Genomic DNA, 21,029 nt, shown 5'->3' with positions numbered 1-21,029 from the left:
GATTCTGAGTTCTCTTCCATTGCTTAGTATCCCTATATAAAGAGTTGTGAACTTATTTATTTTATTTATCAATCAATTACGAATTTTATAGAATTTATTTCTATTTTGCTTGCTTTCTTTATCGTAGATTTGAGAAGTCTTTGTGAGGAGTCTAGAGAAGTTCCGTGGATTCGAAACAGTTATCCTCCTGAGGAAGATGGTGCTTGACCTCACATCCTCCCTTGCGTTAGTTTGGTATCAAAGCGAGCCCTTTCCTCGGATCTATGGCTTCTAACGATGGGTTAGGCAACAATCCCATGGACGATGCTCGGGAAAATTTACCTTTAACGGATATGGCTTTAGAAGTAGTGCAACGAGAGAACTGGCAAGTCATGCAAGGGCTATAGGCTTCCATTGATTGCATGACGGATCGCATAGCGGAAGCCCTAGGGCATCTCTGTGTTCATGGTAGTAATCCACCACTAGCTATTATTGGATCTCATGATCCCCCTGATCGCATAATAGTGCCAACAACGAACCAAAGAATCATTCCTGAGGAAGGAAGATCCAACGATGAGGAGGTCGACACATAGTCATCCAATATCCCAGACAAGGTAGTGATCAGACAGATCAGGAGTTCATGATGAGAGTCGATATTCCTAGCTTCAATGACCAACTACACATTGAGGATTTTCTCGATTGGCCTTTTGAGGTTGAGCTATTATTCGACTATATGGACATCCCTAAAGCAAAAAAAAATCAAGCTTGTGGACTACAAGTTGAAGGTGGAGCTTTAGCTTGGTGGGAGCAACCACAACTCAAATGAGCGAGACAGAAAAAAGCATCAATCTGCACATGGCAGCGGATGAAGCAACTGCTACGCGCACGATTCCTCCCTAGCGACTAGGATCAAGTGTTATTCCAACAATACCAAAATTGTCGACAGAGTAGTTGGATGGTCACTACAAGAAAAGGGGGCTTTAGCCTCGGTTCAAAATTAAGGCTAAAAAGGTTAAAAACTGAGGCTAAAGCCTTTAGCCTCAGTTTTGCCTCAGTTATCCAAACTGAGATTGAAACCCCTATGGCTAAAGGCTTTAGCCTCAGTTTTAGCAACCGAGGTTAAAATGACTTTTATAGCCTCGGTTCTTCAAGTGAGGCTAAAAGACCTTTTTAGCTTCAGTTTTTTCGAAATGAGGCTAAATCAAAATTTTAGCCTCCATTGTTTCCAACTGAGACTAAATTCAAATTTTAGCCTCGGTTGCCTCCAATTGAAGCTAAATCTATTTTTAACCTCGGTTCTCAACAATCGAGGCTAAAGCCTTTAGCCACGGGAATTTCAGCCTTGGTTCTCAACAACTGAGGCTAAATCCAAGCCTCGATTACAAATTGAGGCTAAAAATGTTTAATTTTTTTAAATATTTATTTAAACTACTAATCCATTCATTCAATCCACTCATGAAACAATCAATTATGAAAGCCATAATACCAACAAAATAGTTAACAACTCAATCAAAGAATCAATCTCACTTGTTTACTATTTAAAGTTTTCAAAACAAACTGAATCAAACTATTACACAACATTAGGTTCCACAAATAATACAAAGTCACAACGCAAGATTTGGGTATGACTTTTGCTTGGCTGATGAACAACTACAGCTTGTTCGGTTGTCCGAAATCATCTGCAAAGAAGAAGAACTCACCATTAGCAGTAATTTATTGTGGAGTCCATCATATCGACAGTTTAGATCGCTCCACTGGCATGTCCCTGGCTCCTAATTTTACTTTTTAACAGCTTTAGAGGTTTCTTTCTCAGCATTTAAATGTCAAAAAAGCAAAGTTACCATATGAAGTTTAAAATAGACTTGTTTGACACATGTACGAGCATATGGATATCCGAGAAAAAACATATGAGAGCAAAAGAAATGAAAGAAACCTTCATTGCTACTTTGCAATAAGACAGAAACATCAATATCATTGTGATATCTGTCAAAAATGGTACAGATCTTCAGTGGGGGAAAATGCTATTCAATCCAATAGTCAGTTTATGGATGCTAGCAGAATATATCAACCTGTATGCATGCACACAAACATTGTACATGTGGCACAAGCATGCAGCGATTGAATGGTAGAACGAGTGCTAGTATCAACAGACAAAAATCCCACCAGGAATAAACAAATATCCTAAAGAGGTATAAAACAGCAAGTTGGTTCAGGTCAGGTACTTAATAAGGTAGACATTTTGCGTGCGACTGTCCATGTGTCAAATGAACACAACTCCCCGTGCTATCTTCCCTATTACAACCCGAGAAAGTGACTGAACCCAAAAACAAAAACAGAAATAACTCTGCTTTTAGCCTTTTGGAACATCAGGTCAATGGAATCTTGGCAATGGTTAAGTGAGATGTGTGCAGGACCTTCTTGAAAACATCTCACTCAAGTTTATTCAATGCACACACCATGGTTCTTCACAAACTGTTTGATTAGGGACCTAATAGCTGACACTTCAAATGTGCTAGGAAGGTAAATTTTTTTAGTCTATGTATGATGGAGCATACCAGTTCAATTGTGCTTATAACCATCCAAATCTCAGAGGACATGTAATTTTATGGATACTTACAGCAGGAGAAAAAAAAAACCATAACAATAGTAGATGATTAGAACTCACTATGGAAGGGATTCCTGGATGGGTGAGAACATAAGCATATCCTTGCATGACTTTATCCGAAGGGAATGCCCATAACTGTTGTGTGGATCCTGTATCATGATTGTCGATGAATGTGACAATCTTTTCTGGCCACAATCCAATCATTCCGGGTGGCCTCCCATCCACGTCCTTCATCCGCCACAATTCCCCTTGCACTGCAGGTTGGAGAACCCCTTTAGTTGTAAAATCAAAGGCTGTCGCAATCCACCAGCTGTTTGAACCCAATCCACCAGCTCCTTCAACAATTTCAATAGTAAACCAAGCAGTTGTGGGTACTCTTTGTATGGAGCAATCACATAACTGCCAAACAAAAGAAATCAATCCGACATTAATCAAAACTAAGGATTATCGCTACGAGTTATAGAAACTTATTTAAAGGGAAACTCAAAATGCATCCCCAGTTCAATTAATATAAATGCTCACGGATCAAGAAGCAGAACAGTATAGAGTTAACCTGGGCTTGGCTTTTGTAGACACAATCATGGGGAGTTCTCATTAAAAGAAATTAGAGAGGGACCAGTTTGGACCAATACTTGCCAGGAAAAATAAAATTCACAAAGGTAGAAGCCCCTTAGAGATCACTTTTTGGGAATTGAAAATTTTTTCTTTTGTTCCTCTTAGCAAAAGCATATCATTTTATTTATTTAATGTCAATCAAATGGAACTAAAGAAAAATTTGGAATTGTATTGGTACTGAAAGAAGAAAGAAGACGGGTCCTGAGAACTGGTTATCGAGACTCTTAGAAAGCATGCCATTTGGGGCAAGCTATTACCTATCATAGCTAAGACTGGTCAATGACCATGCAATGTCAGGTGATGTAATATTAAATTGAGAACAGCAAATTAGAGGACATAGCATACCCAGTGCTCTGTACAACTTGACCAAGAGTTGCGACAGCCACTTCACGCTTTATAACAGCAGCTCCATCCAAGAGGGCTTCAACAATTACTGGCATTAGTTCACAGAGATATTGCTTCATTCCAAAACCTCCCTATAACAAGGACCACAACAAACGAATTAAGATCACACCATTGCTAATAGAGAAAAAACATTCTTGTGGAAACATGACTGGTAAGTGATTATCCTTACATCGTGTGGTCCCCAAAGTGTAATGCAGCAAGCATGTATGCTAGCCTCTATGAAAGGAGGTAGATACCAAAATGACAACATGATCACTACTTGTTACAAATTAAAGTAAACAAGCAAAAACTCCTAGAGCAATGCTTCGACAATTTAGCATCAAAATAGAACCTTTTCATCATTCCTTTTCATACCACCCACATAAAAGGTAAGCTAATTTAAAGTATCAGACTTGATGAAATTGGAACTTGTACCATAGCACACAGCGTGATTCAAAATATAACCCAAAAAATAGGGAAGTAAACCCACCACCCTAGCAAGCTCCCCAACAGTTGCAAGAACTCCAGTGACAACACCAGTATTAGCATTTGGCCCGGTGCCTTCCCTTAGCTTCACCACAAGTGCCTGAAATGTGACAACCTCACTAGATGAGATGGCATACATTTAGCTTGTACTAAGGACCAAATCACTAAGTTGACCTTGTGTATCGGAGCAATGTATGGAAGAGAAAAGTTGTGATCTGAATATTTCAAAGATAATGATGTGAAACAAATAAAAGGGCATCCATTTCCCCATAAATCAATAATATTATTAGCATGTAGATATCTTTCAGATTACCTTTGCTCAAGATGCATCAACAATTGTATGAGATGGCGACGAAGTGCAGGCAGAACATATGTTGGATTCTTTTCAGACGATCTGCCAGCAACTGATATAGCAAACTCTCGAACATCAAAATCCTATGACATGGAAAAGAAGGGGAAAAAAAAAAGAAGATAGTGAACATGCCCCTATGTTCATAAACATTTTTCAAATAAAGACAACAGTTCAAATGCTCATAGAAGAGCCATTGGCAGGTTGTAAAGATTGAACTAGAGGAAAGGAGAGAATGGTCTAACAAAAAGCGAGAGAAAAAAGAAATTCAACCGTTCAATATATGGTCTTCACTTCCTAAACAATAGAATAGATCAGAGGCCTGAAATTGACTGAAGAATAGGTCCCCCAAGTCAACATCAACGTGCATAAAAAGGTACAAACTCCACAAAAGAGAATTGATCACCAACAGCCAGCCACATGTTAACTTAGCAGGCAACCCCATCTCAACTGCCTGCATGTCACATCAGTGGGAGATCGGATCCATGCAAACTGAGACCCACCATGAAGGTCACCTGCCTCAAAAATCAGACCAATCCACTCATTAGGTGGGCCGCACCTGTGTTGTATCAGCACATCAACCCAGACTCTAGGTGCAGTAAATTAAATTAGACTCGATAGAGCCAAGTTTTCCAAGCCAAGGGGAGATCATGCAATTGAGGCTTTGTTCCCATCAACATAAAATTCCTAGGACTTCTTTTGTTTAGTTATCTACAACTTCGTCTGAAACTGGAAAATATTCTAACTGATTTTAGGGTAGCATATGGTATTCTGGTTGGAATTCTGCTGATGGAACAAGCTTTTGAAACATAACTCCAACAAATTCAACTAAGACCATTTATCTACAAGTAACGGTTCACAGGAAAAAGGAAAACTGACAATTTATAACTACAAAAGACAGAAAGGCAGTGGTTTACTTACAAGAATCCAACAGCAATTTGGTTCTCATAGTTCAAACCATCAGACATTCCTAGATCTCCACGGCGATCACCAAGAAGTAACACATTAGTTCTCTTCTTCACTGAGGCATTCGTCAGTATCTCCTAATTGGTGATGAAGTGCTGCAGCCATATCAAGAGCATGCTCATTTTTGTTCAGGACATGGATCGTCTTCCTTATCACCAAAATCAAATTGCAGAAAATACTTTTTTAAGAAATAAATGGAACAAGGTACCTTTAAAATAATAATAATAATAATAATAATAATAATAATAAGGGAACATGGTTACCTCAAACGTTATCCCGTCTAATGCCATTGCATTGCTCACTTCTTCAACATTTCTCATATCCACAAAAGCAAACTTCTTCTCGTGCTTGATGTACACATTAACCACAGCATTTGCCTATAAAAGCAAATGCCTTAAATCAGTTCCCTTCTATATTGCATGACAAAAAGGAATGATCTCAAAATACGAACAGAAGAAAGAAACTGCAATACTAATACAATATACCGACCAGGACCAGCACTTTTTCCTCCAATAGCAGACATAACACAGCTAAAAAATGTTGCAATTGTCTGTTACAAAACCAAAAGAAGAAAATGAATAGTTAGAGCATTTTAAAAACTTGGACTAGTTGTTGAAAGTTTGCTGATATCAGAAGTCAAACATAATAACCAGCTACAAGCCACTAGCTAATGGAGTTCATTAGCAAACAAAGCATGAAGCAAAAAAGCATGGCCCACCTTTTTCCCATCTGCAACCCTCATTTCAAGACCCTCACTAAGGCAAATGGCCATCAACAGCAACAGCAGCTCCTTCTCATCCTTCTCAACAACTTTATGCAAATCAGGAGCTCTTGGATTCTTTCGCGTGTCAAACACATAAATACACATAAATACGACTTGACCTGAAAAAGAAAGGACCAACTATTAAATGACATAGTCTCAAATGTTAAGGGCATGAAGGCTTGAAATAAGATGGCTTTTTTTATTCTAGATGTGGCAAATGGTCAGCCGCATCAAATCAATGTGGAAAATTTCCACGAAAAAGCTTCAGAAAAATGGCATGCACAAAAAATGGCATGCGAAAAAGGTAGAAAGAAAAGAAGCAGCAGAAGAGAAGGCGAAAGGAGAGGAAAATAGAATGTTTGGAGGAAAGGAGAAAAGCTACCTAGGTTCTAGCCCAATTTTCTATTTATATAAAAGGAACTTCAGAAAAATACAAATAGGCCTTTATTCTATCCCATATTACAAAAAGGCTCTTTCTAAATACATACCTTAACAGGTTAGAACAATGCTAATACATATATTTTTTCATTTTTTTTATTTTTTGCAAGGAATAATAACTATGACAATGCATAGTTATTAATGCTTGCACCTTTTTCCTGCATAAATTATGTGCTTGTTTGAGCAATCTCTTAATTTTGCAAGTTACACTTATTTTGCAGCAATGCTATCAAGTTTACACATGAAGGAAAGGTTGGAATAAACCTTCGTGTAGTACCTGAACAATATTCTAGACGTGGAGAGGGACATCAACATGCAGTTTCAGTGAAAGAACTAACAGGAGAAACTTCTTCTAAAGCATCTCAAAGTAGCTGCTTCCTAGAAAGCATACGCCATGGGGAAGATAATAATCAATATGGTACCACTGAAGATGGAGTAGGAAAATCAGTAGAAATCACAGCTTCGATGGATGAAGACAACAAGAAGCATCAGCATCCGCATGAAACAATAGTATGGCTACGTTGTGATGTATATGACACAGGAATTGGGATACCAGGTATTCTTGTAGTTTATGTTGTTCTTCCACTTCTCCTTTCTCTGTTATTTTTATTATTATTCCTGTTGATAAAAATATAGGTGGCACCATCCACCTTCACCAGAAAAATAAATGTATCCTTTTAGTTCCAAATGCTGTCCAATCCTGTGAAATCTGTATGAGGAATCTGATTAACTCATTTCCTGTTCATGCGACGCTGCATATAATTGTATAATTCTTGTTTCTCATCCCACATTGCTGAGCAATGTTAGTTACTTTTCATGTAACAGAAAAGGCTTTACCGACATTATTTAAAAAGTACAAGCAAATCAGTGCAGATCATGCTTGAAAGTATGGAGGAACAGGACTTGGCCTTGCCATCTGCAAACAACTGGTGAGATGTCATCTGATATTTCCTATTTTCAAGTTTTCAATTAAAAATCCTTAGGGCCTACTTGGTAGACAGCTGAAAATGGGTTCATCTCATTTTAGTTAATCATAATTATGTATAAGAGATCATAGTCTCTAATACATAATTATGATTAAGTAATGAGATGAACCCGTTTCTGGGCGTCTGCCAAACAGGCCTTTAGATCACTCTAATCCATAACAACACTTAGATATTAAATGAAGTAAACAGAATCTAGTCATGCTAAACGCAAGCCTCCATACTTTAGTCACCTAAAAATAGATGGTTAAGAAGAATAAATACAACAAAGGTCCACATTCAACAGAAATTGGCCAACCATTAGAGTATTAATTTCTTCCAATCTAGGAGATTTTTGGGGATAATCAAATCAACAGTCTGGATTACTAAACCATGGGCATTGCATGTAGCGAAATGTATGTTACTAGAATATCAGGACTATAATTCATTGTAGTTAACTTCTATTGGTAGTTTTTTACTTGAAAAAGTTGACTAAAACTTGCATTAGTTTGATTGAAGTGGAAAGATGTATCAAAACATTATTTTATGTTAGAGATATGCTCTAGTCCTCTCATAGCACTATATCATGCTCCTAGTTGAATTGGTTTGCTTGAACAGTCTATTCGTTTGATCTGAATTGTCTAATCCATTCTTGATTTGGCCTTTTGTCTGTCGCTGTCTCCTTTCCAATCCATGGATGGATGGTTTAGATTGCCTAACGAAAGTGGTTCTTTAGAATCATAAGAAATCCATGATGGGCCCTAACAAGCATATGGATTAAATTGTTCACTGGACCCATTACTGTGTAAATGGTCTTGACAGTCCATATTAAAGGGCATTGATCAAATGGTTAAAACTTGTCAGATTGGCATGATATTTGGATGTTAGTCCATGAGATGTGCATTGGACCTAATGAACAGTCCAGATTAATGGATTGAAATCAGTGTCTCAAAGCAACTAGGAGAACTATAACTTAATAGTGCTTTCAAGAGCACTGGAGCATTTCTCTTTATGTCATATCTTTATCTAAATTTAAATAAAATATTTTACTGATTATATTTTCTCTAAAACTCTAGTGCTATCTTATCTTTTTGTTGATGCTTCTAACTCAACATGTTGGGATCATTTCGAGGCAGGTGGAGCTGATGGGGGGTCATCTTACAGTGACCAGCCGAGAGAAACATGGATCAACATTTACATTTGAATTGCCTTGTCAAATTTCTCTGATGAAGGAGCCTTCTGATCACTCAGATGAACTCTCAGATATGGCTGACATGAGGCAGTTTCTGATGCCAACACCGATGAAACCAACATCGGTTATTTCCATTTTCAACCAAACAAATTGGGTTCTATGACAAGGACCAAGAACCTGCCATCAGCCAGCAAATTGAATAATCCTCTAGAAAAGCCAAAAGGTTTATCACAGGAATCCTACTCATTTCCTTCTAATAATTGTGAGTCAAGAGACCCAACTTCAGTTGAGCAGGCTCGTTCAATTGTTGGTGCTCAACAGATATTGTCTGAACTTGGAAGTTTGGCTTGGCAAGACAAGGACCCCCGTGATGAAAATCGAACAGGTCGAGCCAAGCAACGTCATGCTGCAAATGGCCTTGTTATGAATAGATATCACAAACCTAGCCCAGATTCCAACACTGTCCAAAGTGGCAGAGATTCACAACATTGTACGAGGACATGCACAGAGGTATTAATATGATTTTTTACTTTTTGCCAGATGAAGCATCTCCTTCTCCTGTACAGTACAATTTGCAACAAGAGCTCATCTGCTTATCATATTCTAGAAAGAATTTGATGAAGTTATTGGGAAGATGTACCCCAGGCTTGCATGGATGCCTCATATGTCTTATGGCAAGGTGACTTCTCAAATGGAAAAACTTAAAGGAAAACAAACATACAGGCCAGAACCATAGTTATTGTAAACAACAAGAAAAATACAGAATCAAAACAGTTAGGAAATGGAAAAAAAAAAAACAGCTGGGAAGACAGATAAATCTAAGATCTGCAAGGTTAATTGAAAATAGATCACTCCTGTCATGCTACAGCTAGTTATCCACAACCGCTCCCAAATGCAAAATTACCTAAATTGAAGATGAATCATATCCATCTCCAATGAGGATCAGTTTCTGATAGCAGAGGGAAGTAGGATGCAGGAAGTGCATGTTCCTAAAAAACACAATACATAATAGATCTTTCTCTATTCTCCTAATCTGATCAAATTTGAGATCGAGAGAAAAGGAGCGGAAGGAGCGAAATGAAAAGAATTGAGCTTACCTTGAACTGATTTGGATCTGGATCTGAATGATAAGGAGGTCTTCTAGCAGCTCTCCTTCTTCCAATCGAGAGAGAGAAAGAGAGAATGGATCTGGATCTGAATGATAAGGAGGTCTTCTAGCAGCTCCCCTTCTTCCAATCGAGAGAGAGAGAGAGAGAGAGAGAGAGAGAGAGAGAGAGAGAGAGAGAATGGATTTGGATCTGATAAGGAGGTCTTCTAGCAGCTCTCCTTCTTCCAATAGAGAGAGAGAGATAGAGAGAGAGAGAGAGAATGGATTTGGATCTGGATCTGAATGATAAGGAGGTCTTCTAGCAGCTCTCCTTCTTCTAATCGAGAGAGAGAGAGAGAGAGAGAGAGAGAGAGATTGGATTGAGGGCTTGGATCGAAGTAGAGAGAGAGAGAGAGAGAGAGAGAGAGAGGGTGTGGATGGAAGCAGAGAAGAGGTAGTGACGTTGGGTTTTTTTTTACATATAGGGTAGCTTGAGATGGAAGCGGATTGCGTACTGAGTGTATCAGATCCAAACCGTCCGTTAATAACTCATATACAGTGCATGAGAACATGCACCTGATTCACGGTTTGGATTGCACGCACACACCAGGGTGTGTCCCAAGGAAGTTTGAACGTATGGGAATTCATGCGTTTACCGTATCCGATTCTTCTGGCTCCATCGTCTATCCCTTCTTGATCATCTTATCTTCTTGGATGAAGGGCTCAGACTCGTTGGATGGTTCACCACCATTTAAAAGATACTGGTGACTCACCACCATAAACGTAGCATACACGTGATGCAATCTAAACCGTCCAGATTGCCAACCTATTCGTGGGAGCAAATGAGATTACTAGAATCATCCAACCATTGAGTATTTTCAACCATTTTCCATCCACATTAATTGTAACAAGATGGACGGATCCAATTGATGCATGATCCTGACACGTTTAGTGTGAAGAGATGGCTCTATTTCATTTCCAATCATCCAGCTTTACCGTATCATGGGTACTCGCTCCCTTTATCAGTCTCCGTCATACGTGGGACACATCTTGGCTCATCGGAACCGTTGATCAATGCGTGCAACATCCATCCCACTCATCAGATAGGACCCACAACCGAAGTTGATGTAGGATGAACCACCTCCCTACGGGGTCTGCATGGCGGAAAACAACCAACACGTGCCAAGTTGGAAGAGACGAGCATCTACTACTTTTCATTTTGACCATCCATTATATTTGCAAACCATTTACCGGTTTGGATTGAGGTACCTGTACAACCACGCATACAGCGTTATGCGTGTATATAAATCATCATGCGCAGTGAGAGTATTCATGCTTTTCTCTCTGTACGTACGACCAACACAATGAAAGTTGTTAGTCGCGGCACATGTCTCCACAAGGCCCTGGCATGTGTAATCCGAACCCTTCATTAGGTGGGGCCTAAACTCAAGCTGGTCCACGTATCAAGTGGCCACATTTATGTTCAACATAGTCACCATATCCAAATGTTGACTAATTTCGTACATGCATGGTCTGCCAGACGACAAGACGATTGTTTTCCTGAATTTTTCATTTTTATTTTTTTATTAGTGCATGTTCCCATGGACTCCATATGATGAATAGATCAGAGAACATTTGTGCTGCAAGTTGCTTCTTCTAACCCAAAAGGGCGTACTTTTGGGCTCAGTTGCTTAACAACCGAGGCAAAAGGGCAGACTTTTGGCCTCAGTTTTTCAATAACCGAGGCAAAAGGGCAGACTTTTGGCCTCACTTTCAAAACAACCGAGGCAAAAGGATAGACTTTTGGCCTCATTTGCTCACCAACCAAGACAAAAGGGCAGACTTTTGGCCTTAGTTTCTCAACAAGCGAGGCAAAATGGCAGACTTTTGACCTCAGTTTCTAACCAATCGAGGCAAAATGGTAGACATTTGGCCTCAGTTCTCATCAATTGAGGCAAAAGGGCAGACTTTTGCCCTCAGTTCTCAACAACCGAGGCAAAAGGGTAGACTTTTAGCCTCAGTTGCTCACCAACCAAGGCAAAAGGGTAGACTTTTGGCCACAATTTCTCACCAACCGAGGCAAAAAAGTAGACTTTTGCCCTCAGTTCTCAACAATTGAGGCAAAAGGGCGGACTTTTAGCCTCAGTTGCTCACCTATCGAGGCAAAAGAGCAGACTTATGGCCTCAGTTTCTCACCAAATGAGGCAAAAAGGCAGACTTTTGCCCTCAGTTCTCAACAACTGGGGCATAAGGGCGGACTTATAACCTCAGTTGCTCACCAACCGAAGCAAAAGGGCAAACTTTTGGCCTCGGTTTCTCACCAACCGAGGCAAAAGGGCAGACTTTTGGCCTCAGTTTCTCACCAATCGAGGCAAAAGGATAGACTTTTAAGCCTCAGTTGCTCACCAATTGAAGCAAAAGGACAAACTTTTGGCCTCAGTTTCTCACCAACCGAGGCAAAAAATGAATTTTTAACCTCAATTCCTTTACAACCGAGGCTAAAAACCACATTTAGCCTCCTTTTATTGAACTGAGGCTAAAAAAATTGAGGCTAAAGGCCTACTTTCTTGTAGTGGGTGAGAGATTACGTAGAAGAATTTTACCGCTTAGTGGCGCATAACAATTTGGACAAAACTGAATTGCAGCAAGTCACCCGATTCAACGGTGGATTGCGTATGTCGATCCAGGAGCGAGTCCAGATGCAGTTCGTTTAGATGATGAATGATGAAATCAAGTTGGCTACTCAAGTGGAATTACAACTTGAATATCCCAACACACGGATCTATCCTACCGCTAGGGTTGCCGTGACAACCCCGAATCAGGGAGCTTCATAGCCCAAGGGGAAGGAACCTGTAAGAGCATGCACTTAACCTTCTACACCCGTGAATTGGGATCAAGGAAGCGGACAAACTAGGCCCCAAAGGGGTGTATCGATTGTCGCTGGCCCAAGTAGGATCTCGAACCCCTATGCTCGGCTAAGGCTGGACCATTGCTTTCATTGTGGCTAGCTGGGTCACCTATCAAATACTTGTCCCCAATGACAAGTGGCGAACCTCACCATCAATGATGGTAATGCTAAAAATTTCGACGAGGATCCGGGAATTGAGGAACCAGAGCACGACATAGAAGACGAGACAGATGAGTCAGGTTGGGTCCAGTAGGATCATGGTGAATTACTCATCATAAGGCGACTATTTTATGTGCCAAGGAAAGAAGTACACCCACAACGACATATCATCTTCTGAACTAGGCGTATGGTGAATCAAAAAGTCTGTGATGTGATCATCGATAGTGAGAGTAGCAGGAACATCATCTCTAGGGTAATGGTAGAAAAATTGTAATTGAAAACGGAGCGTCATCCCTCCACATACAAGATTGGTTGGATCAAGAATATTAGTAAAATAAAGGTAACTAAATAGTGCACCATATCCTGTTCAGTTGACAAAATTATAAGGATGAAGTAGTATGCGATGTGGTTGACATTGAAGTTTGTCAAATACTACTCGGTCGACCCCAATAATCCGACAGGGACGCCACTTATAAAGGGCGAGATAATGTGTATATTTTCGTCAAGGATGACCGGAAAACCATATTGGCCCCTATGATCTAGAGGGACCACCCGAAACTTCTAAAGTGAAGGGTCGTTTCCTCTTAACCATACGAGACTTTGTAGAGGAATACAAAGAAACAGGACAAGCATATGCAGTAATTGTAAAAGGGAAAGAGCTCGATCCCACCAACATCCCTAATGAATTAAAACCCTTACCACATGAGTTTAAAGAAATTTAGCTTGATGACCTTACGGATGGATTACCTCCCATGCGAGACATCCAACATCATATTGACATTGTTCGTAGGTCCAGCTTACCCAATCGTCCTCACTATCAGATGAGTCCGAAGGAGCACGAAACTATGTAAAGACAAGTGGAAGAACTAATCCGTAAGGGTGTTATTCGAGAAAGTATGAGCTCATGCACCGTACTGACTCTATTAACTCATAAGAAAGATGAGATCAGCGCATGTATGTCGACAGCCGAGCCATCAAAAAAATCACCATGGCTGGATGATATGTTGGACATGCTTAAGGACGTGACATTATTCTCTAAATTGGGTCTAAGGAGCAGCTACCACCAGATTTGAATACGGCTGGGTGATGAGTGAAAAATGGCCTTTAAGACCAAGGAATGATTGTAAGAATGGATGGTCATGCCCTTCGGTCTTTTGAACGCGCCTAGCACATTCATGAGGTTGATGAACTAAGTTCTGAAACCTTTCATTAGGCAGTTCATTGTGGTTTATTTCGATAATATTTTGATATAAAGTCAAGACGAAGCCACCCATATGACCTCAGGAAGGTCCTTTAAGTGCTCACTGAAAATAAACTGTATCTCAATTTAAAAAAGTACAGTTTCATGACCGATAGCCTGTTGTTTTTGGGCTTTGTCGTAAGATCCATAAGCATTCGGGTGGATGAGAAAAAGGTGAAGGCAACCAGGGAATGACCGGTTTTTACAAATATTCACGAAGTACGAACCAGTTTTCAAAATATTCACGAAGTACAAAGCTTTCATAGACTGACAACATTTTGTTGTCGGTTCGTGAAGAATTTTAGTACTACTGTGTCACCAATCATAGATTGCATGAAGAAGGGATAGTTTTTGTGGACTATCGAAGCCTCTAGGAGCTTTGCTGAAATTAAGTGCAGGTTGTCGACAACCTTCGTTCTTGTACTTTCCAACTTCAATAAACTGTTTGATGTCCAATGTGATGCCTTATATGTTAGAATTGGGGGAGTTTTGTCTCAAGAAGGCAGGCCGGTAACCTTCTATAGTGAGAAACTTAGCGATGCACGCAAGAAGTGGTCTACATATGAGATCGAATTGTACGTAGTGGTCCGGGCACTGTGACACTGGCGACATTATTTAATTCAAAGGGAATTCATACTTTACACAGGCCATCAAGCTCTCGAATTTATTAATAGCCAAGCTAATGTTAACTGCATGCATGCTAGGTGGATTTCATTTTTGCAGGAATTTACGTTCCTACTGAAAATAAGTTTGGATAACAGAACAAAATAGTTGATGCATTGAGTCGCCATGCAACTTTGTTAGTCACTGTGAGCAATGAGGTTGTCGGGTTCGAGTGCCTCAAAGACATATATGCCGATGACGACGACTTCAAGGATGTATGAGTTAGGTGCCAAGAAGGTCACGCCGGTGACCTACATATGAAAAACGGGTTCCTATTCAAGGGGAATCGACTGTGCATCCCCACAAGTTTGTTAAGGGAACAAATCATCTAAGAGCTATATGGAGGTGGCCTTAGTGGACACTTTGGGTGAGACAAGATGTGAGATCTTGTGGAAGAGCGATATTACTGGCCGCAATTGGTATTTGATGTGGGAAAAATAGTTCAACGTTGTTCAGTTTGTCAGACCTCCAAGGGACAATCTCAGAATACGGGCCTCTATACCCTGTTACCTGTGCATGATGGCCCTTGGGAGGATTTATTTATGGACTTCGTGTTTGGTCTCTCACGAACACAACACGACATGGATTCAGTATTCATAGTGGTAGATCGTTTCTCCAAGATGACGCACTTTATCCCATGTAAGAACACTCTCAATGCAACACATGTGGTGAATTTATTTTTCAGAGAGATTGTGCGGCTACACAGGGTTCCTAAGACTATTATTTCTGGCCATGACACGAAGTTCATTAGCCACTTTTGGCAGACTTTGTGGACTCGATTCGATACATGACTTAATTTCAGCAACGACTACCACTATAGACTGACGGGCAAATCGAGATTGTGAATCGCACGTTGGGAAACCTCATTCGATGTATTTCAGAAGAAAAACTGAAGCAGTGGGATTTGACCTTGTCTTAAGCAAAGTTTGCATTCAACAACATGGTGAACCGCTTGATAGGAAAATTCTTGTTCCAGATTGTTTAGGGACGAGTGCCTCGCCACACACTTGACTTGGTCCCCCTGCCCAAGCTCTCGGGCATGAGCATTGTAGCAGAACATATGGCAGACAGGATCATGGGCATTTATACGGGGGTGCAGACCAAGTTACAAGCCTCGAATGAGAAGTACAAGGAGTAAGCGGACAAGCATCGACAACAAAAAGTGTTCGAGGTGGGTGAGCACGTCATTGTCCATTTGTACAAAGAAAGATTTCCGACCGGGACGTACAACAAGTTGCAGAATAAGAAGATTGGACCGGTACCAATCATTCGAAAGATCAATGACAATGCTTACATTGTTGATCTTCCAGATAACATGGTGATCTCACGGACTTTCAACATCGCGGACTTGACCGAGTATCATGAACCATAGCAGGACGAGAACTCAAGGACAAGTTCTTTTGAAGTGGAGGGGACTAATGTAGAGCGGGTCACGAACAGTTTCATGGCTAAGATGGATCAGAAAAGGCCCGGTCAACGATAGAAGTGATCTAGACCGTAAGACCTTAAATCAGGCGTATCTCGCAATCTAGAACGAGTTATCGGGCATAAAATATATGATTTTGTGGTAGAACAAGCTACTTTAGCCACCCAACCCTGTTGTGTCGGGTTATATAAGCCGTATTTACAAAATACCACCAGATCGACAGTCGTTTCCTTATTTTATTTCCATTTTTACTATAAATAGTAAGTTTTAGTTTGATTATAACTCTTCATCCCTTGGGCTTTAGGAGTTGCGCTCAACGCGAGAAGTGCTTAGAATAATTAGGAGAACAACTTAGTGAAGCTAAATTGGACAATTACTATTTTTGGCCAAAAACCCTGCACACTAGTAAACATCACGACCGTCTATAAATAGTAAGTTTACTATTTATAGTAAGTTGCGAATTCTGGAAGTTTTAGTTATGGTTTGATTCTAATTTCTCTCCCATTGCTTAGTATCCCTATTTAAAGGGTTGTGAACTCGTTTATTTCATTAATCAATCAAATACAAATTTTATAAAATTTATTTATATTTTGCTTGTTTTCTTTCTCGTGGATTCAAGAAGTCTCTGTGAGGAGTCTAGAGAAGTCCCATGGATCTGGAACAGTTACCCTCATGAGGAAGATGGTGCTTGACCTCACGTCCTCCCTTGCGTCGATTAAGACAATACAACTCTTCAGTTGCATATTTCGATGCAGGTAGCCAACCATCTTGTTATAGTTTTTCGTTGGTCCATAATAGCAAAATCGCAACATGGTTTAATGATTTGACATATGCTGTAAACACCCACCTCAACTTTTTTGTTATACACAATGGAAAACATCTTGAACTCGCTGGCCAAGAAGCAAGTAAATTGGGATTATTAGGGGTGGTAATGGGTCCACTCAGCCGACAGATTAACTGAGCTAATTCCAATCTGGCAATGTGTCAATTATAGAGGATGTCAAGTTGGGTTTGGTTTGGGTAGTTCTGGTTGGAATTGGGGTTGGTTGGGGTTGCTAGTTGCGTCTTGTGGAATGTCCAAACCAAAATGTTTAGATTCATCCAGATACATGCTTCTTGCTATTTTCTATATTCAACCAGATACATCCTCCCCTAGCATTTTCTAGGTTCATCCAGATTCATTCTCCCTAGAATTTCAGATTCATCCAGCAAATTCATCCTCTCTGTCTAATATAGATTCATCCAGAAAAATGTTTGGCTGCCTAATGTTATTTGTTATTTTTAGAAATTTGTAGTGTATTTACTCCTAGTGAATGTATCATATGAGGGCAGTAGTGTCTTTTGTAATCTCTTGCTATTGTTAAACATATAAATAGGAATGTTGAAAACAGGTAGCTGCATTAGGAAAAGTAGCAAGTTCCTTTTAAAGCAGTAGCTTGGTTTTGAAAAAGTAAATTATAATATATTTTCCTTCTCTCCCTTGCAAGTGGAGGTGCACTTGTCACCATTTGGGATTTGTAAAGCCAACAAACTGGTATCAAAGCGCCAGGTTTCTGGTTGAAGTCGGCAACAATTTTCAGCCAACAGAATTTTTTTTTTTTGAAAAAATCTGTTGAAGAAATTAAAAAAAATAGAATTCTATTTTTCCTTCTCTAAAAATTAAATTGTTTGGGTCATCTTAAGGCTTCTTAAAGAAAATTTGTTTTATCCATAAAGAACTTGTTTGTGTAAAGATGGCCACCACAATCCATCTGTAATTTCCAAAGTTGTCTAAGGACAACTATGAAAATTGGTGCATTCGGATGAAGGCTTTATTCGGCTCATAAGATCTATAGGAGATTGTCATCAACGGGTTCATAGAGCCCACTACAGAGCAAAAAGCCGCCTACTCCGTCGAATAAAAGGCCGCCCTCAAAGATCAAAGGAAGAAGGACAAGAAGGGCATTGTTTCTTGTCTATCAAGGGTTGAATGAATCCACCTTTGAAAGGATCACTGAAACGACATCAAGCAAGCAAACATGGGAGACACTAAGTACCATCTTCATGGGTGTGGATCATGTAAATAGAATCAGGCTATAAACACTTAGAGCCGAGTTCGAGGTTGCTTACATGAAGGAAGGTGAGAGTATCTTGGATTTTTTTCATGACTACTCGTTATTGGTAATAACTTGAAAAGAAATGGTGAAATGATCGAAGACATTCGTGTGGTTGAAAAGGTGCTTCGATCCCTCACAACCAAGTTTGAACATGTGGTTGTGACTATTGAAGAATTAACGAATGCAAAAGAATGCCAGATCTATGATGCTAGAACAAGCATTGGAGTCAAGATTGGCTCTAAATGAACAAAAGACCAATCATGGTCGTGGAAGCTCCCATTTTTTAGGTGGACGCACCAAGAGCGATCGTGCAGGAGGAAGAGGGTGTGGATATAATCCAAGTAATCCACAAAATTTTACCAATTTTCATGGTAGAGGAAATGGTAAAAGCCGATCCACACGAGGTTGTGGAAATATAAAAAATATTGAGTGCGAAAATTACAACAAGTTCGGCCATTATACATCAGATTGTTGGAGCAAGCCAATGAATCAAGATGAACGATCCAACTATGCTGAAGCATCAAATCATGAAGAAGAAAAAACCACATTCTTCCTTACATAAGAGAAAGGTCGTGATCAGTTAGATGTGTGGTATCTTGACATGGGTGCAAGCAATCGCATGTGCGGTGACAAAAAGCTATTAATGGAACTCACAGAAGGAGTTCATCGGAGACTCATCAAAAATTCTGATGAAAGGTAAAGGTAAAATTAAAATTTACCCGAAAAATGGTGAGCCACAATTCATCTCTAATGTATATCACGTACCCAACATGAAAAGTAACATCCTCAGCATCAGCTAACTACTTGAAAAGGGGTATGTGATACACATCGAGAAATCATTTATGTCACTAAAAGATACATGCGGTAGACATGTGGCACGGGTCTAAATGATGAAAAATCGAATGTTCCCACTTCATATAAACACAAGGCTCGAGAAGTGTCTTTATGGATGTGCCAACAATGAATCATGGAAGTGGCATCTTTGCTTTGGCCATCTAAACTTTAATGGCCTTAAGCTCCTATCATCATCAAGCATGGTGCATGGATTGCTTTCTATTGAAGATCCATAACATGTGTGTGAGGTGTGCACACTTGGCAAGCAATAAAGGAACTCTTTACTAGTTGGAGTATCTCGAAGAGAAAATGAGTCATTACAATTGGTTCACACTAATATTTGTGGACCCATGGAGACACCATCTCTCGGAGGTAACAAATATCTCATTACCTTCATTAATGGTTAAAATAGAAAACTTTGGTTATTCTGCCTTAAAAAAAAGTCTGCAGCCTTTTTTAGCTTTAAAAATTTCAAAGCTCGAGTTGAAAATGAAAGTGGTTACAAAATCAAGGTCCTTAGATCTAATAGAGGTGGGAAGTACACCTCAAATATTTTTCGAGAATATTGTAGGGAACATGACATTAAATAGTAGCACACTGTAGCTTACATACCACAACATAAAGGAATTGCGGAATGGAAGAACTACATCAATCTTGATATGATGAGGACCACGTTGAAGGAGAAAGGCCTACCGAAGAGCTTCTGGGGAGAGGCAGTTGCATGTACTGCATATCTGTTCAATCGGTGTCCCACTAAGAGCGTGGCACACCTTAAAATCTTTCGGTGTGTTTCCTATGCTCAAGTTATAGAAACAAGAAGAAAAAGACTTGATGATCGTGGCGAGAAGTGTATCTTCATTGGCTACAACGAAGAGTCAAAGGTATACAAGCTCTACAACTCACTAACTAACAAGGTAGTGGTAAGTAGAGATGTGGTTTCTGCGAGGAAGAAGCTTGGAAGTGGAACCAGGAAGATTCGACCAAAGAAAATCAGGTCGAGGTCGAAGAATATGAAGAAAAGAGGCATGTGAATCAGGAGCAGACACTCACATCACCCCCTTCGGATTGCAGAAGTCCAGGAGTACGTTCCATCTTCCCTGAAAATACTTCATCAAATAAGAATTCAGCCAACACATCTTTATCTAATTCTCCTTCACCCTTAGCTCCCATCAAAATGAGAAGCCTCAACGAGATTTACGCAGAAATTGAGGAAGTGAATTTTCTCTGCCTGTATGCAGACCATAAGCCTCTCACATTCAAGGAGGCCGTGAATAAAGAATGTTGGAGAAAGGCTATGGAAGAAGAGATCCATGTTATTGAGAAAAATCACACATGGGAGCTGAACATATTCCCTAAAGGCTAGAAGACCATTAGTCTCAAATGAGTGTATAAAATCAAGCGAAATGCCTATGGCAAGATCGAACGATATAAGATAAGGCTCGTAGCAAAAGGCTACAAAAAGAAATATGAATTGATTATGAAGAGGTTTTCACCCCAGTTGCTCGCCTTGACATTGTGAGGATGTTTATCTCCCTTGCGGCTCATCACAGTTGGATGATTTACCAATTGGATGTGAAATCTGCATTTTTAAATGGAATACTCGAAGAAGAAGTCTACATTGACCAGCCTGAAGGCTTTGTCATGCAAGAGGAGGAACACAATGTGTATCGGCTGAAGAAAGCCTTATATGGGTTGAAGCAAGCCCCTCGGCTTGGAATGCACGGATCGATGACTATCTTCAAGAGAATGGTTTCGTCAAATGTTCATATGAGCATGCTGTCTATATAAAGAAGAATGCCTATGGTGATTTGCTTATAACTTGTTTATATGTTGATGATCTGCTGTTCATAGGAAATAGCAAGGCGATGTTTGAAGAA

The 21,029-nt window shown here is 39.8% G+C and overlaps 1 protein-coding gene across 1 annotated transcript; it reads right to left on the bottom strand.

Moving 5' to 3' along the window:
• Positions 1 to 1,481: 1,481 nt before the first annotated feature.
• LOC131245193 (uncharacterized) lies at positions 1,482 to 6,252 on the bottom strand. The gene is made up of 7 exons (XM_058244476.1): positions 6,103 to 6,252; positions 5,863 to 5,934; positions 5,648 to 5,761; positions 4,074 to 4,169; positions 3,545 to 3,675; positions 2,645 to 2,983; positions 1,482 to 1,658 (listed from the first exon to the last, which is right to left on the bottom strand). Exons 1-6 carry the CDS (start codon positions 6,250 to 6,252, stop codon positions 2,815 to 2,817), a joined length of 732 nt encoding a protein of 243 aa, XP_058100459.1. The 3' UTR covers positions 1,482 to 1,658; positions 2,645 to 2,814.
• Between the last annotated feature and the right edge of the window lie 14,777 nt (positions 6,253 to 21,029).

Source organism: Magnolia sinica, chromosome 1 (assembly GCF_029962835.1).
Source record: "Magnolia sinica isolate HGM2019 chromosome 1, MsV1, whole genome shotgun sequence".
In the NCBI taxonomy this organism is placed as follows: Eukaryota; Viridiplantae; Streptophyta; class Magnoliopsida; order Magnoliales; family Magnoliaceae; genus Magnolia; species Magnolia sinica.
The sequence above is the reverse complement of the archived record's forward strand: the minus strand, read 5'-3'. Positions and strand labels throughout refer to the sequence as shown.

Coding starts and splice junctions, on each gene's coding strand:
- LOC131245193 (XM_058244476.1), bottom strand. CDS start 6,252: ATGTGTATTTATGTGTTTGACACGCGAAAGAATCCAAGAGCTCCTGAT. Junction 4,170..5,647: donor TAGACGGGATAACGTTTGAG/GTAACCATGTTC, acceptor GTCACATTTCAG/GCACTTGTGGTGAAGCTAAG. Junction 3,676..4,073: donor TTGGGGAGCTTGCTAGGGTG/GTGGGTTTACTT, acceptor TCCTTGTTATAG/GGAGGTTTTGGAATGAAGCA.